Consider the following 26,250-nt stretch of genomic DNA (forward strand, 5'->3'; position numbering starts at 1 on the left):
AACACACACACACACACACACACACACACACACACACACACACACACACACACACACACACAGAGCCCTTCTCAGGTTACCAGGGGTTTCCCCCCTGTCACCAGCACAATGATAAACCCAAAGGAAGGGGAACACTGAGGCACGCCCAGCACGGGCCTGTCCGAAAGACGGATCCCACGGGCTCAGAACACCGCAGGACCCAGCGGGACCGAGCAGGTGGAGAATCTGAAATCACAAACGATTTCAGTGAATTTGAAAACCTGAAGGAGGGCCTGCCAGTAAATGGAATGCTCCACTAATCACAGATCTGTGCAGGAGGGGTGAAGGGTGGCACAGGCCTGCACAGCTGGTACGACCCGCCCCGTCACGGGCATCGGCTGACACTCTAATGAGGGGCTCCATCCACCTTTAAACAACCAGTGCATGAAACCATCTGAAATCCCTCAGTACGATCATCTAGGCGATGATGTCTGGCGTTAATGTGAATAAACCAATAAACCGTGAGAGTTTCAGGAGAGTCCAGCTTAGTTAAACAGATACATTCCTGCCCGTGTGGACCAAAATCCCCAAATTGTAAAGTGGTGCGGTGCAAAGTTGAGCAAGCTCGTCCCTCAGCTGTTGGACAGATGGGTCTGGGACAAATCTGGTTGCTGGTTAGGACAACTGGTCAGGCAGGACCAGCCCAGCCCAGGCAGCAGGTGTAGATGGGCAAACTAACTATAGACCTGGCATGGATCAGAGAGGGGAAGACACGCAGATAGACAAAGAGAAAGAGACAGAAAGACTGAGAGACAGACGGACGAGAGAGAGAGAGGAAGACTGAGACAGACAGACAAGGAGAGAGACAGAGAGATAAAGACTGAGACAGACAGACAGATGAGGAGAGAGAGAGAGAGAGAGAGAGAGAGAGAAATACAGACGGGAGAGAGAGAGCGAGAAAGAAAAAGAAAAAGAAAGAAAGACAGACAGACGAGAGAGAGAAAGACAGACAGATGGGGGAGAGACAGAGAGAGAGCGAAAGCACGTGCGTGTGTGTGTGTGTGTGTGTGTGTGTTTGTGTGAGTGTGTAGGTAGACCGCCTCCTGCTCTCGGCCTCAGTGAGAGTGCAGCTGTTCATCTCGCCGTTGAAACAAGAAAAACTAGCTCAGGTTTCTAGCGCATATCTGTATCATATACAAGACTACAGGCGTGTCCGTTAGCGTGTGGGGTGCTCGTACAAGACTACAGGCGTGTTCGTTAGCGTGTGAAGTGCTCGTACAACACCTGCACTGCCCATGAAAGTCGACCGTGTCCGCTTTTGAGGGCGCCCAAAGTAGGAGGCCATGGCAGAGCGCCATCCTGTGGTGGGGACCGGAACGAAGGTGTCATTTAGTGTCATCTCATTAGGCTGCACCAATCTCCCATACACGTTACACAACTCTCAGACAGCCTGACCCCTCATGTCTTCTAATGCCGGCGGCTCAACATGCAAACGGGCAGGGTACGGGGTCAGCCAATCGCCCTTCTCCGTGAGGGCCCAAGCCCTATACCGCACTCCCTTTTCATAAACCCACTGCGGAACTCATGGGTCATCGGGCGCGGCGTTCGCGCTGGGAACGGGGACGCACTCTGATCTCACGTCCACAGACATCTTCTGATGAGAAAGGCATACAGACCACAGACGCAACAAAAGAATGACAATTCATAAACCGTTTAATAATACATAACGTGTCAAAAACACCACAAGCAAGGCTGAATTCTAGCAGGTTCCATCTGATCTTGGAGAGCGCAGCACAACAGGACACCAAAGAACCCATACGAACAAACGCAAAATCCAAACATCTCGTAAGGGTGTAAGGGTCAGTCACAGCAGCTGTTAATGGAGAAAGAACTGTTATCACAGCCCTGGACTCCCGATTACCATGCGGATCAGATACATTAGGGCCTGCTTCCTCGTGCGTGCATGTGTGTGTGGGTGTGTGTATGTATGTACATTCTTTACACTGCTAAACGATATTACTGAACATGGTGATTACTGAAATAAGGGACGTTAATATTAAATGATGGTTCTGTTGCCTTCTTTGGCGTTCCATTGCCACGTGGTTTGCATGAGGAAAAACAGGGGACAGAGTAAAACAGAAAGGCTGAATAGTTCAACGAAAAAAATAATAATCGTAGCAGTATGTTTGTGTCTGAAACAGGCCATGTTCTCCAAAAACTTCCCCAGTGCGATGTGGCCGGTCACCTAGGCTACCTAGTGGCTACAGGAAAAAGTTCAACGTAATAATACTAAACTTCTGGACCCCATAATGTGTGCGCGCATGCGTGCCTTTGTGTGCACAGTTATGTGTTTTAGTGCACACGTGCGAGTTTGCATGTGCAGGCAGCCCTTTGCCAGGCTGACTGAGCACGAGGGATGGGTGGGTCTACACGGGGAAGCAGGAATGCTGTGGGGTTGTGGCACACATTTTACATGTCGCCCTGACGACATCACCCCGACAACAAAGCCACACATTCCTGAATCCGACATCAATATAAAAAGTGCAGAAACCAAGAGAATAGCTCTGGACTGTGGAGCTGACTGCTAACTGCCTCTGTGGGCGTTATGTTGGACTGCTGTGTCTGACATCACATACAGAGAGCCGAGTTCTGGAAGTCCGTTTTAAACAGAAAGATATAGCCGGGAATAAATACACCTATGGAACAGTCCCACTGATCTGGAGTGCTAGACTGACAGTGGCCGAGCCGCCTAGACCTGGAAATACAAGCCCCCCAGTCTTTTAAATGAGCCAGTGAGCTGCAATCGTGTTGGATCCTGCTACACTCCGACTACACTCACAATACACTCTCTGCTAGGCTCCTACAACCAGACCCACAGCTGAACTCAGACACAGCACAGGCTGAGTAAGACTTGAGGAGATGGTCAGAAAGGCTCAAGTACTGTCACTTCCTGCACTCCACATGTCACTTCCTGTGCTCCACATATTCCCCAGCAGGGAAACAGCGCACCGAGAGCCCTGATGTGACGTGCTCTCTCCGGTCAGCCTGTGAGGTGCGGCCAGTGGACTACAATGTAGCCAGTGAGCGGTGCAAAACAAAAGGGCATTTGACACACACCCATGAGTGCAGGACCCCACACTGTAGCCTTTATCTTATCCCGGGCACGGATAAATCAAATGAGAGGATTGATATTAGTCTAATACACAAAACATGCACTGTTAGTCATCTTAGAGCAGACATGAGAATGACCCATGTCACTGCAGAGCAAGACTCCTCCACACACACACACACACACACACACACACACACACACACGACACCAACAGACAGGACCGGCCAGGTCCCCAGCAGCTCCACAACCGGACCTCAAACCGTGGCAGAGAACCACATGTCCCCCAGAGACAGCAGGTTCACGACGGACATTACGCGGACGCCAGCCCTGTGTGCCAGCAGCTCTGGGGGAATGCTGTGGGTGTTCGTTAGGGACCACGGGAATAATCTCGCTCTGGAATCAGGAGGCCCAAAGTTTGCGCACGCTCCAAGCGCACGGCTATGCGGTCATACCCGTTTTATTTTTAACACCTGCCAATCGGCTGGGCGCTCTGTCATCATAATAAGGAAGAGCGACTTAGATAACGCTCTCAGCTGGCGCCTGCACACTGTCTGCGTGAAAAGGACAATTATTGCTGAAGAATTACCCATCGATCAGCTCTGACCAGACCGCCAGGTCTGAAGGGAGATTGTTAAACGGTCTGCTTAATCGGATCTCGGCAAAGTCAATGAGTTCGAGGAATTCCGTCATCTTCTCTGTACCTCCGTCTCCGCGGCCATCCCATTCACAGCTCTCTCCATGGCAACAGGAATGCAGCTGCCTCCAGGAACTCCAGGAACTCGAGCGCACGGCGAGGGTCCCGCGCACGCTCTCACATCCTGACCGCGTTTATTCTGCCATCCCACAATATGCATCAGCTCATTCTCAGGTCTTCGGTGGCCGGCGATGCGTCACACGTGACAGCGTGACGGCAGCGTGAATGGGGAGGGGCCCCCACCCTTCTCCCTCTGAAGAGGCACGCTGAATGAAATGCCACCAGTGCCGAGAACAGGCGAGGGTCACGGAAGGCTTTTCTCTGTCAGCAGAACAATACGCCCACGTAGCTGCAGCTCGCATTCCAGATCCCATGAACAGGGTGAGAGAGGGAGAGAGAGAGAGTCACTGCCACTGGAGGCGTGGCCTCATCTTTCAAAGCCCCTCCTCCTACTACCCAAGAAGGGCACAAAGCAATCTTGTAAACAATACAAATATTTAACCACACAAATGTGTAAAATGCAAAAGCAACCAAATGTAAAATGAAAAATGGGGAAAAAACAGCCGCTAAAAAGGACATGGACTGTGTTTTAGTGCTTCAAGGTAGATGCGCGAGGACGTGGGACTCTGGACGCTTCAGACAGACCTCTTAAGCTTCAGAGGAATGCGAATGGTTTTCTGGATAATTGCAAGATTCCGACTGCTTCACAGCCGTGAAGGCAACAGACATCACCAAAAGTTATTCAGGCTGGCAGACAGGATCCCTTTGATGCGTTTCTGTCAGAACCGAGTCGCCTGTGGGCCCTTTTCCACACACACCTCCATAAATGAATCCAAACTTTTAAACACCTCTCACACTACTCAAATCTGCCAAGGCTCCGAATGACATTCCCAGAAAGCAGAACTCTGGGGCATGATCCGAGCAGTCCAGTGGGCTCCTGTCCACTCCAGGCTCACTGCATTTTTATTGGACTATTCTGCTGTAGTTGTTTGGTTGGTGAGGTTTAGTCATAACCTCCAGGCAGGGTGCCCCTTGCTGAAGCCTTTGAAGTGACTCATGTTTGTTGTTCTTTCTACCCCAAACCCCACTGCCTCTCTTCAGCCATTATTCCAGCAAACAAAAGGAAGTACGCAGTTTCATATCCTGTGGACCGGACCATCTTGTGCAGCTGGGGGTGGGAGGGTCACATAGAAAGCATCACTCAGAAGAACATCTGAGCACGTCAAAAACCAATGAATAGTTATAACAAAAAAATAGGTTATAACTGTTACAGGTGGTCAAACTCTACTGTTAGAGGATCTTGGTTAAGGTCTGCACATGGCCTGAGAGGGGGAAGAACATGAAATGCAGTTATGTGAGTGTGTGTGTGTGTGTGTGTGTGTGTGTAGTAATCTCCCATCTTCTCTGGTTAAAGGCTTCCAGCTGTCTTCCCGTAAGGGGCTGTCTGCTGAAGGTCACCAGCGACACTGACAAGCATCGACAGCCAGAGACCTGCTTCTTTATTTAAACACCATAAACTACAGGACCACTCAGAGGAGTAACATTAGTTCAGTACCACAGCAGTACTCTCCTCAGAGGAGTAACGTTAGTTCAGTACCACAGCAGTACTCTCCTCAGAGGAGTAACGTTAGTTCAGTACCACAGCAGTACTCTCCTCAGAGGAGTAACGTTAGTTCAGTACCACACAAACAAAGCTCTCTCTGTCCAGCAAACTCACATATTGGCTTATTGACTGATGTGAGCACATCGCTGTTTTTTGCAGGCACCAGAAGGCCCACACACCTCACCCAGCCTGAATGAAGTCAATCACGACTAACCTCCAGTGAGTTATAAACAGATCGTCTTATCTAGCAGAGCGGCACCCTGAGTGGAGAGGAGCCCACCCTGCTCACTGGGTGTCTTTGTTTGGCAGTGTTTGTAGCCATGGCAACATGGCACAGGCTAAACGTGAGTTCCCAGAAATCCCCGCTAACGTCGCGTGTGCTAAAACAATGGACCTTGGCTCATCGGTACCTGATACTGAGGAGAAGCTTTCGTTTTTATAAAGCTACCCACAATCCCACAATGCCTGAAGGCCAAAGACCATCGACACCAGGATGCCTCTTCATACGCTCAGACTCAGGGCTGGGGGCTTGACCGAGAGCAACCCCTCACCTACTCCACAAGGCTACCACTTCAAAACTCAGGGCTTTGTAATCTAAACACACTAAAAGCACACCCACCCACCCAGACAACATTGTCTGTGGAGTTCCTTGTGTTGTCCCTGACTTGTTCATAAATATACTTCAAACTAAGCGCAAATAAATTAAACAGATAAAGTAATAATTGAATTAATTACTAACTCAGAATTATACAGTCCTTCTTCAGCTCATCAAATTTACAGACAAAAGGTGACAATAAGATTAAAATTAAGTTCTAAAAATCAATCAAACGATGACTTCTCCTTCTGAAGTCAAACATAGCAGCTCAAGGTTTGGATAAATTCCTCGGTCCACAAATTGTTACTTTTCCAATCCAAAGTGAATATGCAGGCCACAAACCAACGAGTTTATATTCAACTCAGAAGACCCACTAGACATTCAGGTTTACTTGGTTTCACTAAGATTGAACCCACAGGTCATTTAAGGTCATTTAAGGTACTTGCACTGCCTGCTGTTACCAGAGATGAAAGCCAGGCAGAACCAGGCAGGACCTTAGCTAACCAGTGCCAAACCCCCAGAAGCCAACGAAGTTACACACGAGAGACAAACGCCCAGCAGTCTGGTCAGAGAGCCAGTACTGAAGCTCTCAGAACCACAGCGCACGCGGCCAGCTTCTCACATGCTCCAGAACAGACACACACAAAACATTCAGACTGACTGCTGCCTCCACAACACATCTGTTATGGCTGCTTCAGATAGCAGCATGGCTAAGAATCCATTATGAATTCTTGGAAGATTCAGACCTTGTTTACTTGCACTTTTCGGAATTCCTACCACCACAACCGCGTCTACCTGAAGCGGTCTTGACAAGGACAGCCTACAAAGTACCCCCTAACAGTTCCGCTAACGTGGCCTAAGCCTGATCAAATACCGAGGAACAGACCTGATTCAACAGCAATGCTTCCTGACCTGCTCAAATCACGAGACAGTCTTATACCAGCCAGCACGCGAAAAAAGGCCAAAACTAGACCGAAGGTCCGGCCTCGCCAACCAGGCACGTCATGGGACGTCTCCCGGCGAGGCGAACATCTCTCGCCGTTGTCGAACAAGATTTTGTCAGTGGGCAGTGTTGGGTAACAGTTGAACACCTCCCTGTGTGATGAATCAGACATCAGTAAGGACTCATGATGTTCCCAAACCTGCTTGGCCATTCATTAAGTGACGGAGGTCTTGCTCTGCACAGCTGAGCGGAAAACAAAGGACAGTCAGTTCTGCTTGCAACAGAAATGCGTCAACCGAATAAAAATGTGGGGTGTGAAGGCTGTCCATAAATGTTGCCGTTTCTAAATATTCTACAATAACCACTTCCAATGACTACTACCCCATGCGCATAAATTGACTGATTGTATCGATGCACTACACAGATTCATTTAAAAGTACCAACACAGAAGGCACATTGGTTGGAATAAATGAAAGACCCATTTAGTGGGCATCCATCTTTGGCAGGATTTAAAAGTGAAATGCAGTAGAAAACAGGCCTGGAAGAATCCAACGTTTCCACTGCATTACAGAGATTTTTCATTACAGGCTGCTGCACCGTGAGAAAGAGTGTTGCAACCCTCAGGGTTTTTCTTCGTCCTTTTCTTCTCAAAAGTCCTCACAATGACGCTCACAGGCCGGCTTAGCACTGCCGAAACAACATCGGCGCCGAAGCCAAGAGAACACCAGGGTTCACTGCCAGGGCTGAAAAACCTGCAATATTTAGAACCCAAATAGGCTTAGGGAGGTGATGGATATGAATGTGGGATTAGCAAACATTAAAGCTTTAAAGAAGAAGAAGAACAACAACCAAAAAACAGATGTCACACAACAAGAGACAAGGGGCACTTTAGGAGGCATGGCAGGAATGGAGGTGCAGGTGGAGTGTGGGTGGGGTGGAATAAAGACAGAGAGGGTTAAAAGTGGGGTCAGAGGTGGGGGTGGAGGTAGAGTGAATTCGGGGCAGAGAGGAATCGAGACAGTTCAAATTCACCAAAGAGAGGAAAGGCAAGTCAGATCACTGTATCAGTCATATTACGACTAAACAATACTTACCAACAATACTTCCTGCAGTTAAATACCACAGTGTTGTATTTTCTCTTTTTCAGTAATTGCCAAATGTCCCCCAAGGGCAATAAGATCATGATTCTAAGAAAACATCAGACCAAGTTTTAAGATGAACACAGGAAATAGACTAGGAAGACCATTATTTCTTGAATTAATATGTTTTCTCAAAAACCATGGGCCTCCAAGTCATGCAGAAGCAATGGGGACATTAACTGAAAGAGAAATTACCCATAACAGGCAAACTTTTGTTTTCCTGACTGCTTAATAGCAGGGTGGAGGATGGCCGGGTGTGCAGCTTTGTCCATAGTGTAAGTACCAGCTGACGGAGTGGCAGGCACCAACATGTTTGTGGTGTGTTTGTTGGGAAAGCGAAGGAGAGAGGGAGGAATGGTGACCACAGAGTGGCCATGACCACACTGAGCAAATACTTACACACACACACACACACACAGCATGTGTTTAAAACTGCCATTGCAAATCACTAAAGCCATATTGCTTTAAATATGATTCACTATTGTAATGTTAGATAGAAGCTATTTATAGTGGAAAAACTAATATTCCTACAGATTCATATACAAAAATATGAAACAACAAAACACATTAGGACTGCTCCAGTCATAAATAACACATGATCACCAGAGGGATGGAACTGAGATTGTTTATGGGAGCTGTTTGAACATACAACTGACACTCACTGGATTCTAATCTAGGAGAACGCAGATCCCTAGTGACTTATTCATCTCCTTGGACAAGAACCTCCACCATGTCACCAGGGTCCACTCCTCATTTCTGAACAGAAAAGCCTCTAAAGACTTATTTAAAGATCCAGTCTGGGATTCTTAGGAAATTCTCAAGACTGGAATCCCACATAGCAATATTAAGCAGCTCCATATCAAGGTAACAGAAGGTCCCGGGGGGGGAAGAATTTTTACTGTGTGAAAGGTGCACGATGTGAATCTCAGCAGGAACTGGTGCTGTTCTTTACCGACACACACCCAGCATGCTTCATGCCAACACACCTTGATCCAGATTACCTGAGCAGAGATCACAATGAAACTTGAACTCGGGAGTAAAACGAAACCACTTTGCCAAGGAGCCTTAGAGAAGTTTTGTTGTTGTTGTTTGTTTGTTTGTTAATGACCGGCTAAATCAATCCGGTAGTGGCCTGCCGTCAAAGAGCAGTGAAGACGTCCTCTAACCGAGTTGGTCACCACACGTCCGCGGCAGGTCAAATCACAGGCCAGCACGCGGGGGCTCTTCCATAAATCCCGTAGAGCGCGGGGGGGGGCCCTTCCTAACCAACACGAGCTGTTGCGCTTTACGCCGGGGCTCGTGCGTGGGGTGGGGGGCTGCAAAGAGAATGACCCAAACTTACTTGAGAAAATACTTCTGGCCGTTGGAAGTGTAAGCCATCTCCCAGCCCGGGGGCAGCGGCAACTCGTCGGTAACGTCGAAGGACTGGTGTCGGATATGCGCGCGGTGCGGGGCGCTCGGGGCCACAACTGCCCCTGCCCCGGGCTGCAGGGACGCAGGGGAGGAGTGCGACCGTACGTGCTGCACGGGGAGCCTCGGCGGCTGGCCGCCCGAGTCGGTGCTCGACTGCCGGGAGTGCGAGCCCGAGTCGGGCTCCTTGAAAAAGGACTCGGGCATAAGTTTTTTCCTCCAGGAACTTGGTTTCGGGTTCAGGACCGTGTTGAAAAGCGCCTCCAGGTCCGTGTCGGGGTCCTTGGCGACATGGATGACTTGCTGTCCCGGCAAAGGTTGAACGGGGTTGTTGCTCATTTTGCTTTGTGCACAAAAAAAACTCTGAAAACTTTAAAAGGAAAACACAGTCCGCCCGCTTCAAAACACCGACACGAATCTCCTAAAATCAGGCCTGCTGTCTCTCTAAAATCCTTTAGGCCTAACAGTTCTGATTCTTAATTTTTAAGATAACAAAGTTAACATGAGCACAAAAAAAAAAAAAAAAAAACTCTCTCATACAGTTAAGCACACAAGAAAGGCTCAAGCTTTTTGTCTCGGCTCTGCGATCTTCCCAGATCCCGTTACTGTCTTCCAGGCGTCGGAAACTTTGTAAACTCAACTTTTTTTTCCACAGCGTCCGTGTCAGCACTCCCTCATGAATATTTATTATCCCGTGCCCGTGTCAGCACTCTCTTATGAATATTCAATGACCCCACGCCCGCTGCCGTGAAGTTTGTAAATATTTAATTACCATGTCTGACAACATTACCATGAACTTTTGCAGTTACAAATATATTCATTTATAACAATTGTGTAGGTGTAGTCAACGCAACATACTTTTTGCTCAACATTGTAAACATTTGAAGGAAATGGGCTTTAAAAAAACCCCAAAACTTAAAAACACTTAAAAAGCACTTTAAAAAATCTAAAAAAAAAAATGTAATTTTGCATGTCACATTTTAAAAGTAAGATTTTTATACATAACGTTTCTTGATGACAATCACTTTTCAGAGTCACATAACATTTAGGAGGTGACATGTCATTACAAAGAAGCAAAGCATGTAAAGGTTTGTCATTACACACAGGTACACCTTAAATTAAATTTGATGAGAAACTAATGATATTTTCTGGATTAAATTATGATGACAAAATAGAACCGTCTTTCAGATAACCTAATAATCTTTAGAAATGTATAAACGGAGACTTTCTTGAGTGTTCTTGAGAGTTTTCAATGCAAACGTCTGATGAAATTAACATTATCATATAGGTACCGCCAATCTAAATTCAGTGTGGGAGGGGAAAAAGAAATTATGAGCATATTCTTAATTATAGACACTTAAGTGTTTTGATTGAAAATGCTAAAAGGCTGTTCTATATGTCCTGCACTCCAGGGATCCATGCTGCTGAAGGACCTGTCAGAATCGTCCCCTCTTACCTGGTACTCTGTTGTAACAGGACTGATGTGCTAACCCCGTTATTGTCACCTGTTCCCTGATGCTCTGTTGTAACAGGACTGATGCACTGGGATAGCCTTAGTGGTGATGTATTCTGAAGGAGCAACTTGACTTTGAATCTGATGTGCTGTAACGATCACCCTGTACTAATTCCATCACATTATAACCAAGTAACTGCTATCTTATGCTATCGCATTTTAAAGTAATGTAATGTAATATCAGGTCATTCACCCTCATCACCCAATCAGCACCCAGGTCAGTCATTCTCATTACCCAATCAGCACCCGGGTCAGTCGTCCTCATTACCCAATCAGCACCCGGGTCAGTCGTCCTCATTACCCAATCAGCACCCGGGTCAGTCGTCCTCATTACCCAATCAGCACCCGGGTCAGTCGTCCTCATTACCCAATCAGCACCCGGGTCATTTACCCTCACCATCCAATCAGCACCTGTAAGGTACAACTGCATGGCCTCATCAAGCCATAAACATCTACAGGACATTGGCACACTAATAATGCTTTTGTTTTTAATTCATCATTAAAATGTAAGTGCTACTGCTGACTCTGCCCCATTTATCTCAAACCTACATTTCTCTAAAGTTAACTGAAAAATAAAGTATAAATCCCAAATGTGCTTACAGATATACAAGAATTGACAATAGTACAAACAATCCACTGATTTACTTATTAAAACAATGAGAATAGATTTATTTATGAAACAATCAGACTACTACAAACTACTCTTTCCTGCCATGGATGGAAAACCCTTAATAATGTGTATGTGAAAACAATATGAAGGAAAATGACCACAGATCTAGGCTCACTACACTAGAAAATGAGTCTTCTCTCTCTCTCGTGCTCTCTCTCTTCTCTCATTTCCATTGTACATGAGCACAAAGGTCTGCCATACTTACAAATTTACAAACAAACTCTGGCATGAACGTTTCTCATGCCCAAGTCACCTGTATTCCACCCAGAATCTAGCTGGTCCAACTCCTCAGCTAAATAACATCCCAACAGCGGTGACATCATTAAAGGTGCAGTGTGTAAGATTTAGACGGTCCATTTGCACTCGTGATCTGTTCATTAATGTTTAATCACTTTGTAATAATGAATCACTGTGTTTCATATTTGGGCCCCAAAACAAGATGTGTATCTTTAGTATTTAGAATCATAAAGAATGGTAATATTATCAGATGAAGCAAGCTAAGCTTTGCAAATGAAGAGAAAACATTCCTGCCAACACCATACTGATGTCAGACTAGACGTACTGAAGTCAACAAAAGTGTTTTGCCATCACTACGCTGATGTTACCTTGAATTTGCATGCAAAGCTGCTAGCTACCATTAGCAGTAAAACATTACCACAATGCGGAACATGGTTGCAGTTTGCAACCCCACTACTGGATGCCACTAAATCTGACACAGTGCCCCTTTAAAACCCATAAGGCAGAGATGCTCCAGGACCATGAATGGGGAAACATCAACATCTGTGCCATCTAGTGGCCACTTTATTTAGTGCTACTGCAAAGTGTTACTTTATGTTGCGAAGGATTCGGCGGCAGTGGTTGCTCTTGACCTCAGCGAGTGCTCTCTCCAGCTCCTGGACAAGGTGCAGCAGGGTGGCAGGGTCCGTCTGCAGAACGCGGGCAGACCGGATCCCTCCGCTCTCCAAGTGTAGCTTCAAGCTAAGTGTAGGTTTCACCTGCTGTCTAAGAGTCCTGCTGGCCAGCTAGGAAAACACATTCACAGACACGCACAAATGCAGGGACACACACAAATGCAGAGTCACACACAGGCATGCACAAAAGTGCCAACATACAACCACAAACATGCCGACATGAACACACCCACGAACCCACAGGCAAACGCACAGACGCACTCGGACAAAACGTGTACATTCGTTAATTTCATTAATTTACTGCATTTAGCAACTTCCAGTTCTGACTGAACACAACTAGAGTAATGGAGGGTTAAGGGTCTTGCTCAGGGCCCCAACAGTGGCAACTTGGGAGTGGTGGGACTTGAACCGGCAACCTTCCGATTAATATTCCAGTACGTCAACCACTGAGACACCACTGCCACTTCCATACATTAAATTAAATTATGCCATAAGCTTTCTAAAGACATTGCAGGCTCTGAACTCTGCCTCAGTGACACGCTGGTATGATTGATATTTCTGTTACTCTAACTGATAAAATATAAAGTTATGTTCTTTCGGCTATAGTGCGTCTCTAGTTTATAGATTATTGAAATATACCTGCACATCCAAACGCCACTCAAGGTTGTGGTAGCATGGCAAAGCCGGGCCAAGCTCACTTAGAATGTTCCGTATTTCTTTCCGGTTTTCCAAATACAGCTGTAAAAGGAGTTTATTTCGCTCCTCTGAAAAACCCAATGCCAACACGGAGTCCTGGAAGTCCACTTCAGAGATCTGTGAAGACATGCAGGTAAAAGTTAAAATCAAAAATTGTTGGGCAATTTCAATAAATTGTTTATTATGAAATGAATCTCTTACCATAAGTTTTGAGCTTTCGGTAAGCAGATACATCAGCCCTTCAACGCCATACTGAACACTGTGTGTTGGTACATTTAGTTTTCCTAGAAGAGAATTTACACACCATCAGCAGTGAAGAAGCATCACTCCTCCCTTAAAACAACACTCGCTTGGTTACTTACTCGCTGCACCCTCGTAAATTTTGGCGTTCGATCCCTTCTTTAAAAACTCCACCGCAATTCGGCCGAATTCTCCTACAACTGCAGAGAATAAGATAACGTAGTACTTTTCCAATATTTTCATAACAACGCACAAAAAGACTCACACTCAAAGCACAGGTCAGTTCTCTGAATTTGAAGATGCACAGATAACTAACTATGGTTAGAGTTAGGATTAGAGTTAGGCATCATAACCTGTTCAACACCTTTCAAACTGTAGTCTCATCAACAGATGCTAGTTAGCGTTAGCTGCCCTAGCTAACTACATACCCACTGTGTCCACTTCAGATAAGAATCCCAAGTGCTCCTTATGCTCGTCAGACAAAACTAACAACATAGCTGCTCTCTTTATGTCTATACAGTCCTAAGCGCACATCGACGGTTATTACACAAATAGGTTATACGGCTGTACAGTGTTTGTGCACTGACGCTAACAGCTCATTAACTGCCAGTGGCTAGCCAACCGGTCACATGACCAGTCACATGCTCAAATGCGCAGCCGCAAAGGGGCCACTATAGCAAATCACGTTCTTTCAAAATAAAAGTACATTTTAAAACGATAAAATTAAAAACAAGAAGAGATGATATTACTTTAAAATTAGACATTGATGTTACATAGTGGTTTGTTTATGGATGTTACATAGTGTCATGCTTATAGATGTTACATAGTGGTTTGGTTATGGATGTTACATAGTGTCATGGTTATAGATGTTACATAGTGGTTTGTTTATGGATGTTACATAGTGTCATGCTTATAGATGTTACATAGTGTCATGGTTATAGATGTTACATAGTGGTTTGGTTATGGATGTTACATAGTGTCATGCTTATAGATCTTACATAGTGTCATGGTTATAGATGTTACATAGTGGTTTGGTTATGGATGTTACATAGTGTCATGGTTATAGATGTTACATAGTGGTTTGTTTTCCACCAAAACAAATTATGCATGGCAACAAATGAGATATTGTCTTATACTCCCATAATGTGTTTGTAATTAAATTATGTTTCTAATACAGTATCCTTAGAAATATATTCAAAACAATACTACTTTGATCAAGAACCATTTAGTTTTCTAATACAGTCTAAGATTTTCACTTGTATATTGTCTGTGAAGTACTGGTGAATTACATGTAGTGGGCGTCTAAATGGTCACAATGGCAACTTGTTCCCAGATTATTTTCCAGCTCGGTGAATTTGTTTTTGTTTCCTGGAAGGACTGCACAGGCAGCAGTCTGGATGCTTTTGTTATTTTACGGACGGTTCTGATGATACTTACATGTTCAGTATTTTAATACAAAGCATTTATTGATTTGTGTTAGGTTTATATGTGTTGGTTTGGTAATATACAGCATCACAATATGAGTGGCCTGAAAATGGCCAAGCAGTGCATTACATAAATGAACGAGTTAGGATTAGGGTAAACGAATGAGTTAGGATTAGGATAAATGAAGAGATTTTTGGGACCAGTATCTCCAGTGTTCCACTTTTCTTCCATCTGCTGATTCCCTAAGTATCTCCAGGGTTTCCTTCTCTCTTCCTTCTGTCGTGGCATTCAGTCCTTTCCGTTCCTTTTCCTCCTTTACAGTGAGCAGAAGCAACTGCAAGCACACTGAAGCATTCCGGGATACACGGACAGCACGATGATGAGGTCACCAGCATGGGTTTGTAAAGTGATGTCAGAGCTCAGAAACAACAATGCAGTCAGAGTCCCTCTGACCTCTGTGCATACAGCCAACAGAGCATGTCTGTGCAAGGATGACATCCTAAACAGAAGAAAGCCATCGACCAGCAAATATAGCAAATCAGATCACGTATCCCATCAATTATACTGACCTTGAGTGTCAAGTACCATACAGAGACACCTGTAGCAGAGCAACAACCGTGATGAGTGTGAAGTGAACATTAGCTACAAAATGTTAGCTGTTTAAAATTAGTTACTGATTAGCAGCTAAGTAGTAACTGGATGGGATTCATATATAAGTATAAGAAGGTGGTCAGATCTCAGAAATAGATTCTCTTCTGAGAAATAACACTAAATTGTTCTTGGAAAGAGCGTCTCAAGAAAACTGTTCACGTGTCACCTATGCAGACCAAGGGAATCTCCAGACATCTCAGCAGCGAGAGCAGAGTGACTAAGCAGGTTAGTCATAGAGATCTGTGGCTCTCTGGTTAGAGTCATAGACAGAAGTCAGGAGACAGAAGTCAGGAGACAGCACCACACACATGCAGTAGTGCTTTGTCTGTCTCCTGCAGAGTATGATGTGTTGTATCAGTCTTTATCAAATTATGTCAGATAGGTAAAGATGTAAAAAAGAATCTAGGATAACATTTATATTTGGATGGATAAAATGAGGGCAGGACACATCAGCACACTTTTTCTTTAGACTCTTGATACATAGGCTGATATTGGCCTGAATGTTTTGTCACAGGACAACCTGGGGTCAAATTAAAGTTACGTTTGGAGAGAACTTCTGGGTAGGACTTACGTTTGGAGAGAACTTCTACGTTTGGGGAGGTCTTCTGAAGTTCTTTAATGCCAGAAATATCCCACCACAGTTCACCTCGGGGGTTCTTACCGGGATGGGGGGGCGGCCAACTTTAAATACATTTAATCAGAATATTATTATCTATACGTTATATAATATACAATATACGTTAACCAATATCTCGTTCGAGGCTGTATGCATGCTGATATCTGAACGAGCCTTGCGTCTTTCTTACACAGTAATAAAATGTTAAGACCAACGTGCGTGCGCCTTTTCTTTTTTTTTTTTTTTTTTTGCAAGCTCATGACAAGCGCTCGTCTCCTGGCGTAGTAACGCGCATGCGCAAGGGATTCAACATGGCGATCCGCACGCGAGTGTTTTGCCTCGAACCGTTCCCTGCGCGTCTGCACCCTTTGCACGTGGCGGTCAGCGAGTCCCAGTTCGCGCGGACCTTCTCGAGCAGCGGCGGCGCCACGCGCGCGTTGCTGTTGTCCTGCGGGCCGTCCACGAAAGCGTGCGTTCTGGTCTGCGCTCGCGCGGCGAGTGAGGACGAGGTTCCCGAGCGCGCGGGGAGAGTAAGAGGCGACGCGCTCGCCCTGTACGTCAGCAAAGCCTTCCTCCAGCACCACGGCGTGCAGGAAGACGCGCGAGGCACCGCGCGTCTCCTGCAGCCTCTGCCGCTGAGCAGGGTGGTCATTGGCGCGCGCACGAGACCGAGCTTCAGGTGGGCGTGCTCGAGTCACTTTGCTGATGCGCTGCACGTACTGGCGTCCTGTCGTGGGCAGACGCTGCTGGCGAGGCAGGGCGATGCGTTGCTGCTGCCGTGCCACCCTCTGCTCGGCGAGGATACCACACAGGTGCATCAGTACCTGTCCGACTTAGTCGTGTTGGAGTGTGCACCCGTCACGCAGGGGGTAATCACAGTGGATACTTGCATCGTGGTGTCGGACTGCAGGGATCTTTGGCAAGGCGTCGTCAGCAGACCCACAAACGTGTCGTTCTACGTGTCAGATTTTGCCCACTATGCCAACAGCCTTGGGTCAGGCGGTTCTCTGCTGAGCAGTAAACTACTGGCCAACTCTGGGTTCACGGGTTTTCTTCAGGCTCTGGAATGCAGGCTCGATGTGCGCGTGGTTGACTTTGCCAGGCTTTGCAGGCAGGTCATATTCGGCGCGGGAGCGAGATCCTGTACGGAGGTGGACGTGGACGGCACGGTTTTTGTGAGCAAGAGACTGCTGCTACAGCTGGGGTTGTTCAACGGCGAGTGGGTGTTCTCTGCCCTGGGTGCCTTTGTAGCAAAGGCTAAGAAGTCTTCAAGTACAGACGTGGCTCCAAGTCCCGTTGATGTGGGAAACGGAAGAACCTCGAAGGTTCTGTGTCAGGCCAGAGGGGAAGCTCGGCTTGCCAAAATCATGGCGTTTGAGGTGGACACGCTTTCTGACATGGATGTAGGTGATGATGTAGGTTTCATCTCGCCTGTGCACTGGTTCAACATGTCTAATGGAGAACCAGCACCTGTTGGGAGTAAGGCTGTCAAAATAAAGGCGAGTTGTTTTGATACATATAAGAAGGGCTAGTTGTGCGTATCGGTCCCTGGATATAACTAACAAATTAACCTAGACTGTTGGTGAACTGATTTTTGCAGAGATGGAACAAGACACCAGTACAGACAGGGTTAAAACTGTCTGCAAGTGCATGTTGTTCTGCTGCACCGTCCTATGCTAAGGAACTACACCTTGAAGTTGTCATATCTCCAGACTACATCTCCCATGGACCCTTTGACAACATTCTCTTCAAGCACTTTAGCACACCAAGGTTTGAAGACTTCTGTTTCACTATTTGTGATGGTGAGGTGAATGTTTTCACTGCTGTTCTGTCTATCTTAAAATAGGATTTGTTCATTTGTTTCTTAGACTTGTGCAACAGGGATGCTTACTGGGAATCCCAACACAAGGTCATCCTGAACTTTTGGAGAACAGCTCGGTTGAAATTACAAGGTTTGTATGAGTGTCACGATTTCCTTGGTTTCCGGGTTAGCTGTCTCTGGATGGCAGATGCCATCTGAATTGCTCCTGTTTCATTTGTCTTTTTTAAACTGCAAATGTATCTTCACATATCATGGTAGGTCAAGGCTGTAGACATTCGCTGTGTGTCCGGGGCACTGTAGACATTCGCTGTGTGTGCGGGGCGCTGTAGACATTCGCTGTGTGTCCGGGGCGCTGTAGACATTCGCTGTGTGTCCGGGGCGCTGTAGACATTCGCTGTGTGTCCGGGGCGCTGTAGACATTCGCTGTGTGTGCGGGGCGCTGTAGACATTCGCTGTGTGTGCGGGGCGCTGTAGACATTCGCTGTGTGTGCGGGGCGCTGTAGACATTCGCTGTGTGTGCGGGGCGCTGTAGACATTCGCTGTGTGTGCAGGGCACTGTAGTCCTTCAGCGTGTATTCCTGTTCCTTGCAGGTGGCCTGTCTTGTATTTTAAAGTAAAGCAGGTGAAGGGATTTTCTGAGGAGGAGGAGGATTGTGAAGAAGAATCATATCTTGCAGACACAGACCACACCTCATTGTATATGGTGAGTGTGAGCTGTGGGTGTGCTGTTCACACACTTTATCAGTGGAACATCAGGGCATGGACATGTCTGTCTGCCAGAGGAGCTGACTCACTGCTCTGTACTGATAGTTAGAGTTGGAGACATCAGCAGGATGTATTCGGGGCTGTAAAAGCAGCATCTTAACTGCTCACACTAGCTGTGGTGCATTTCAGAGCTAAACATAACTATCTGAAGGAAGATTATGTTAATTTATCCAGTTACTTATAGTTTACTGAGGAGGGGATCGGATAAATGGCATCATGTGATTTCTGAGCAATTAAACATATCCCCAAAGTAAACAGCACATTCTGCAATGTAGCATTTTTAAATTCATTGTACTTGGGTGCTTCTCAGATACACTATCTCTGTCCAATTATGTATAAAAAATACTTTTGTTGTCAGAGAGGTTCGACCAATAGCATGGCACCGTGCTGCATCTCAGAGGTGGGCACATCTTTCTGGTCGAGCCTGTGCCCTCCTGGCTTCTCTGACCCCATAGAGCAGCTTGTCACCATCATGCAACCCCACCTCACTGACAGGTTAGACCACACCCACCTCACTGATGGGTTAGACCACACCCACCTCACTGATGGGTTAACCTTCTCAGTGGGCCCTATAACACCGAATAAACATTTTCTCTAACCCAACATAATTTATTTGTTTATGCGTTCATAAATGAAAATCAAAAGTTGTTCATTATGTTGGTCATTATGTAAGATTCCTTATTATTCATTATATTATTCTGCTGTGTGTGTGTGTGTGTGTGTGTGTGTGTGTGTGTGTGTGTCTGTGTGTGTGTGTGTGTGTGTGTGTGTGTGGCTAAAAGAGGTGCTACTCTGAAGCGAGGCTGTTCAGTTCTGCTCGTGGGTCCCGGCGGGAGCGGAAAGGCTATGGTGGTTGGAGCCGTGTGTCGGAGATTACACCTGCATCTGCTCAAGGTCTCGCTTTGCATCTTAATCCTCCAAATGGAGCTCACTAATTACAGTCTGGCACTATTTGAGGCGGTATGGTATGACGCAAGGGATAGAGCTGGGCTGTTTCTGCCTCTCTGGTGTTCTAGATCAGGGCTGGGGTGTGTCTCACTCTGGTGTGTTCTAGATCAGGGCTGGGGTGTGTCTCACTCTGGTGTGTTGTAGATCAGGGCTGGGGTGTGTCTCACTCTGGTGTGTTGTAGATCAGGGCTGGGGTGTGTCTCACTCTGGTGTGTTGTAGATCAGGGCTGGGGTGTGTCTCACTCTGGTGTGTTCTAGATCAGGGCTGGGGTGTGTCTCACTCTGGTGTGTTTGTATAGGTGGACTGTGTGAGCCTCTGTGGAGACACAGCAGCTGCCTGCGAGTCCAAAATGGCAGCAGCTTTCCACCGAGCTGAACAGCATGGCCCATGCGTGCTGTTGCTAAGGAACCTGCAGTTACTTGGCCAGCGACGGGATGGAACTGAGATGGAGTCCAGGGTTGTTTCTGCCCTTCGCCAGCTCATAGCTGATGTCCACTCAAGGTAAACTCTCAAATGCTGTGTATACAGATAAAAACCAACACCAAATCCAAATGAATTTAAATGAATGAACCATTAGTTTAAAACTTTGCACTAAACTGTCATGTAAAAACCATGGAGCCATATTTTTTTTTCCCCTTCTGCTAGGTACACTGCTAACTGACTCTTTTTATTTCCTGCTGCAGTGTAATCGTGGTTGGGTCTGTTCCTGGCCAGCAGGATTTGTCCTCAAATGTGGTACCAGCCTTTGTGCACCAGGTGGCAATAGAGAGTCACTCAGAGGAGCAGAGAAAAGCCATGCTAGCCGGCCTCAGTGAAGACCTCCCTCTTGGAAAAGACGTCAGCCTAGCCAAGATCGCTAAACAGACAGCGGTAAGGAAGCCGGCTGTGGATCACCTGTTTCAGCTGAACATGTCCACGCTTGCGTCTAGCGTTCCCTGCCTGAGACGTTTCGTCTGGGTTTGTTTGTAGGGTTTCCTCTTGGGGGATTTCTGTGCATTACTCACCAGTGCGGGGAAAGCAGCTCATCGACGTCTGCTTATGATTTAGTGAGTCGATCACTTCTTCACCATCTCATTAAAGAGACTATAAGCAATTAAAGTTCGTTCTGATTTCCACCAGTGAAGGAGTCCAACCCCTCCCTTTAACGAGCACCCTCCAGCCTAAACCAACACCCTCTACCTTAAAACCTTCTTCAAAAAGTCCCTCCCATGATGTAGTGCTTAGCATACGCTTCTATGTTCCGTGTTCATACAGCGTAACTGACAGGCAGGGAGTACCGCCTCTTCATAGATGTGATTGGTTATTACAGCCAGTCTATATTGACAGTGTTAACTATTGTTGACTGTGTTGACTATACTGACTATGTTAACTGTGTTCTGTGTTAACTATTGTTGACTGTGTTTCAGTGATTGCTCTGAGTATGTAGATCTGACTTACAACATGTTTCGGGAAATAGCACTACCCATAACAGATTATAACATAGTTCACATCATCATCTTATATGACAACACAAAATCTATAATTATTAGCAAATAGTACATCTGTACAGATCAGATCGTTAGTGGTTTCTGTTGGACTGATTCTGTGAAATGTGCTATTACTTATGTCTTCATTACCTTTTGTTATTACTGAATGTCAAATGTCTCGTTGACATTTTGGTAAACACTGAGTTATTATCTTAGGCATGTAGCCTAGTATATGTGTATCTTCTAATGTCTGTAGTAGCCAAAACAAATCGGAAGGTAAGGTTTCCATGTAGAACCCATCCCTAACCCCTACCCCTAACCTTGATCCTTTGACCTGTTTGCTTTGCTGTGCAGTTATCCCCATGGAGCCTATCCCCAGGATGAAGAAGACCTGTGTGCGTGTGGGGTGACCATCACGGCGTCGGATTTCACTGCAGCGCTGGAGACCCTACAGAAAAGACACTCCAAGGCCATTGGAGCACCAGAGGTAGCACTTTACTGTATTAAACACAGTTTGAGACCTTCACAACCAAAGCCATGGGGTTTAGTTCTTCAGCGTGTGCGTGTATCTCTGGTACTGTGTAGGTTTGGTCATTCAAACTATAGAAATGAACAAGAGTAAGAATTAAAACCCTCAGCTACCCTCAATGTTTGTTTGTTTAGTAACTAGGCTGTGATGGAATAGAATTAGCAATTGCATTGACAATTAGCATTTACATTAGAAATTAGCATTTGCATGGTATGGGTACATTAGCTGTTTCAGCAAAGCCCTGTTTTCTGGTGGATGTAAGCACGGTTGGGTGTACGGACGCCCACTTCGGCCCTGACATCCGTACCCGTCCAGGGCGCGCAAGTGGCACAGGGTTGTGGTCCAGGGCTAACGCATGGCTGCGTGCAAACGGCAGATCCCGTCGGTGAGGTGGCAGGACGTGGGCGGTCTGCAGCAGGTGAAGAAGGACATCCTGGACACCATCCAGCTCCCTCTGGAGCGTCCTGAGCTGCTCTCCGCGGGCCTGCGCCGCTCTGGGCTGCTGCTCTATGGGCCGCCCGGCACAGGCAAAACGTTGCTGGCTAAAGCTGTGGCCACAGAATGCTCCATGACCTTCCTCAGGTGAGCGTCCCACCAGGGAGTCTTCCACAGGTGTTTGCACTTGGCCTGTGCTTCCCACCTTGCATCCCGGCACCACACGTGTTTAATTGATATTTTTTTACCCTTTAATCCATCATGGCTGCGTCAATCAGCTGTATAACAAACATTTTTTGAGAATAAACCATTAACACCACGTTGTGCAGTGCAGGCTTGGACAAAGATTCAAGATTAGGAAATACTGTTTTAGATAGACCTGTGGTTACAATATAAAGGTGAGTATTAGGGGTCTTTTTAAATTTATGTCGTCAATAATTTTGCTAAAAAATGAATATTATACTGTATTGTTATTGTATACTGTTATTGCATAAATGTTATTGCTGTAATTATTTGGACCGTTAGACCGTTGCAGTGTCAACACGGTAACATGTCACATGTTTGCATTTGTTTCCAGTGTGAAAGGTCCCGAGCTCATTAACATGTATGTAGGTCAGAGTGAGGAGAACATCAGAGAGGGTGAGGACGAGCACCTGCTCACTGCGGAACGTATCCGATACCTTTCTCTAGCACCTTCTGCTGTTAATGCCCAAGTTTAAGGAGACTCTGACATTCCTGATGACCCAACCCTCCCATTTTTCCGTCCCGTGTCTCCGGAAGTGTTCCGCAAGGCCAGGGTGGCAGCTCCATGCATAATCTTCTTCGACGAGCTGGACTCTTTGGCTCCCAACCGAGGCCGCAGCGGCGACTCAGGGGGAGTGATGGACAGGTCTGGTGCACGGCAATAAATGACACGCCCTCCACTAATCCGACATTATTTTGTCACAACATCATTTCTGTTTGCTGCATTTTATAGTAGATGTTCCATAAAGTCTCTACAGAAATCCAGCCCCACAGCTAAAGATTTTATTTGGAAGATTGTTTGCATCAGACCAGTTATATAATTTCAATTCGACAAATATAAACCTGATGAGTTTCACCTCAGCACAGTCTGACTGGCTACTGTCTGATACACACAGGGTTGTGTCTGACTAGGTACTGTGTCTCTTGCACACAGGCTTGCGTCTCTTGCACACAGGCTTGCGTCTCTTACACGCAGGCTTGCGTCTCTTACACGCAGGCTTGCGTCTGACTGGGCGCTGTGTTTCCTACACACAGGGTTGTATCCCAACTTTTGGCTGAGCTCGACGGGCTGCATAGTTCCGGTGACGTCTTCGTGATCGGAGCAACCAACCGACCGGACTTACTAGACCAGTCCTTGCTCAGGCCTGGCAGGTAAACCAATGAATGACGTCACCTTCAGCCAGTCACGTTCCAACTTGTTCCAACTTGTTCCCTCTCTGTCTTCCCCTGTTCCAGCGGAATCCCGAGCTTGTTGTGTTTTGTTGGTCTCCCCAGGTTCGACAGGCTGGTCTACGTCGGCATCGGTGAAGACCGCGAATCCCAGCTGCAGATTCTCAGGGCCATAGTGAGAAAGTGAGCCACTGCTTAAATCCTGTTTCAATGTCAGGATCCTTCAGCCTCGACGCGTTTGTCTGTGTGTGACCGTGTGTCTGCTACAGGTTTAAGGTTGAGCCAGGGGTCAGCCTATCGGAGATAGTGGACCGGTGTCCTCTGCACCTCACAGGAGCAGATCTCTACGCACTCTGCTCCGATGCCATGACGTCTGCTGTCAAGAGGAAGATCTTGCTCATCAGTGAAGGTTGCTGAAGTGGCTAAATTTGATTATTTATAATTAGAATTCATTATTGATGAATGTTATTCATTATTGATATTCAGCACGCTGGGTCCATTTTAATAGTAATGAATTACAAATGCTCGGGTATGACAGTGCAGCCTTTATAAAACAGAATGAATGGCCATTCTTAGCCTGTGGCGTCTGCAGCCCTGCGTGGAGGTGGGGCAGCGAAGTAGCCCTGCGTGGAGGTGAGGCAGCGAAGTAGCCCTGCGTGGAGGTGAGGCAGCAAAGTAGCCCTGCGTGGAGGTGAGGCAGCAAAGTAGCCCTGCGTGGAGGTGAGGCAGCGAAGTAGCCCTGCGTGGAGGTGAGGCAGCGAAGTAGCCCTGCATGGAGGTGAGGCAGCGAAGTAGCCCTGCATGGAGGTGAGGCAGCGAAGTAGCCCTGCGTGGAGGTGAGGCAGCGAAGTAGCCCTGCGTGGAGGTGAGGCAGCGAAGTAGCCCTGCGTGGAGGTGAGGCAGCGAAGTAGCCCTGCGTGGAGGTGAGGCAGCGAAGTAGCCCTGCGTGGAGGTGAGGCAGCGAAGTAGCCCTGCGTGGAGGTGAGGCAGCGAAGTAGCCCTACATGGAGGTGAGGCAGCGAAGTAGCCCTGCATGGATCTCTCCAGCCAGACTCTCCTCATCAGGCAAAACACCAAGACAAAAGCAAACTCCAGTCATGCTTGACATTTCAATGGGAGAAACTTCAGTGAAAACTCCTCTCTAAAGAGTTTTAGAAATTTCTTTCAAAGTGCTTTTTCTACCTTATAAGAATTCTAAGAAGGTTTTGTTACAAGAGGCAGTTTCAGTGACTGCTAGACACAGGTAACGCTTAGGAGGGATACAGCAGTAACAAAGTTAAAGCAATCTGGGTCAAAGTCACCTGGGCAGGCACCAAAGGTCCTTATCCATTCTGCATTTTTTCAAGTTTTTGATTCATTGTCTCTCTACCTTTCTCCATTTCTCTCTCTCTCTCTTTCTTTCTTTTTCTCTCTCTCCCTTACCCCTCCCCGCCTGCACCTTCTCTCCACCCAAGGTCTGGACTCTGAGGACAGTGAGCTCACCCTGTGTGCTGAGGACTTCAGTTATGCTCTGGACATCCTGCAGCCATCTGTGTCTGAGCAGGAGCTGCAAAAGTACAAACTCATCCAGCAGAAATTCACCGCAAAGTAACGTCTGTAAGAGTCCGCCACACTTACACACTGGAGTTAGTCCCACCAGCACTGTAAGAGTCTACCACGCTTACATACTGGAGTTAGTCCCACCAGCACTGTAAGAGTCCACCACGCTTACATACTGGAGTTAGTCCCACCAGCACTGCAAGAGTCCACCACGCTTACATACTGGAGTTAGTCCCACCAGCACTGTAAGAGTCTACCACGCTTACATACTGGAGTTAGTCCCACCAGCACTGCAAGAGTCTACCACGCTTACATACTGGAGTTAGTCCCACCAGCACTGTAAGAGTCCACCACGCTTACATACTGGAGTTAGTCCCACCAGCACTGTAAGAGTCTACCACGCTTACATACTGGAGTTAGTTCCACCAGCACTGCAAGAGTCCACCACGCTTACATACTGGAGTTAGTCCCACCAGCACTGTAAGAGTCCACCACGCTTACATACTGGAGTTAGTCCCACCAGCACTGTAAGAGTCTACCACGCTTAAATACTGGAGTTAGTCCCACCAGCACTGTAAGAGTCCACCATTTCAGCTTACCTAAAGTTTAGTTTGTACACAGTTCTGTTGAGGTTAACTGTTACAATTTATTCTTGTGTTGAACCTAGGAATGTTGAATTGTTATCCTCTAGCTAGCTTGGGAATTCAGCATTTTGTCCAAATTGATTTTGCATTTATTCTGCTAATATAATTGTCTTTCTCATTCTTACTAAAGGATTCTTTACACTTCAAGCAAGAGTCCTCAGTCTTTGAGTGGCATTGTTCTTGGTCAGCACTGTCCACACCTGACCTTTCGGACATGCGACCTTAGAAGCTCTCCAGATCGCCTGATGCATTTTTAATCAGGTTGACTCCATCACTGATGGTGTGGAACCCATCCACTCTACAGCCTGCTCCATCACAGGCTGACGCTGAAGAAGACATTCAGCACTGCAAAGCATCATTTTTGTGCCGTATTGTTGCGCTGCCGACTTTTGTACAGTAGTGTTTCCCTCCAAACCCAGCGACCCGCTGACAGGGAACAGGTGCCATGTCCGCACACTGAGCTCTTAATTAGTCTTAATTTTTATACCACT

General features: G+C 46.7%; 3 protein-coding genes across 4 annotated transcripts in view; 1 reads left to right on the forward strand and 2 right to left on the reverse strand.

The window, feature by feature from the left end:
- The window catches only part of wwtr1 (WW domain containing transcription regulator 1), a 36,196-nt gene extending 26,093 nt beyond the window's left edge, over positions 1 to 10,103 (reverse strand). The window contains exon 1 of one of the 2 annotated variants that reach the window (XM_035523244.2): positions 9,408 to 10,103. In XM_035523244.2, coding sequence (XP_035379137.1) covers positions 9,408 to 9,814 — 407 coding nt within the window. In that variant the 5' untranslated portion in view covers positions 9,815 to 10,103. The remainder of the gene's footprint in view (positions 1 to 9,407) is intronic. The other variant, XM_035523243.2, reaches the window with a different exon arrangement.
- Positions 10,104 to 10,223: 120 nt separating this feature from the next.
- On the reverse strand, positions 10,224 to 14,143 carry commd2 (COMM domain containing 2). The gene is made up of 5 exons (XM_026997224.3): positions 13,934 to 14,143; positions 13,628 to 13,705; positions 13,467 to 13,549; positions 13,209 to 13,382; positions 10,224 to 12,680 (listed from the first exon to the last, which is right to left on the reverse strand). The coding sequence occupies exons 1-5, from the start codon at positions 13,998 to 14,000 to the stop codon at positions 12,483 to 12,485; spliced, it is 600 nt and encodes a 199-aa protein (XP_026853025.1). The 5' UTR covers positions 14,001 to 14,143; the 3' UTR covers positions 10,224 to 12,482.
- Positions 14,144 to 16,320: 2,177 nt separating this feature from the next.
- Positions 16,321 to 25,980, forward strand: pex6 (peroxisomal biogenesis factor 6). Its single transcript, XM_035523275.2, has 18 exons — positions 16,321 to 17,696; positions 17,798 to 17,967; positions 18,066 to 18,149; positions 18,611 to 18,722; positions 19,143 to 19,279; positions 19,567 to 19,678; positions 20,032 to 20,234; positions 20,417 to 20,603; positions 20,703 to 20,779; positions 21,554 to 21,686; positions 22,105 to 22,310; positions 22,741 to 22,802; positions 22,944 to 23,052; positions 23,442 to 23,558; positions 23,682 to 23,759; positions 23,846 to 23,985; positions 25,031 to 25,172; positions 25,890 to 25,980. The coding sequence occupies exons 1-17, from the start codon at positions 16,491 to 16,493 to the stop codon at positions 25,165 to 25,167; spliced, it is 3,270 nt and encodes a 1,089-aa protein (XP_035379168.1). The 5' UTR covers positions 16,321 to 16,490; the 3' UTR covers positions 25,168 to 25,172; positions 25,890 to 25,980.
- The last annotated feature ends 270 nt before the right edge of the window (positions 25,981 to 26,250 follow it).

This window comes from Electrophorus electricus, chromosome 26, assembly GCF_041902795.1.
Source record: "Electrophorus electricus isolate QZ-2024a chromosome 26, ASM4190279v1, whole genome shotgun sequence".
In the NCBI taxonomy this organism is placed as follows: Eukaryota; Metazoa; Chordata; class Actinopteri; order Gymnotiformes; family Gymnotidae; genus Electrophorus; species Electrophorus electricus.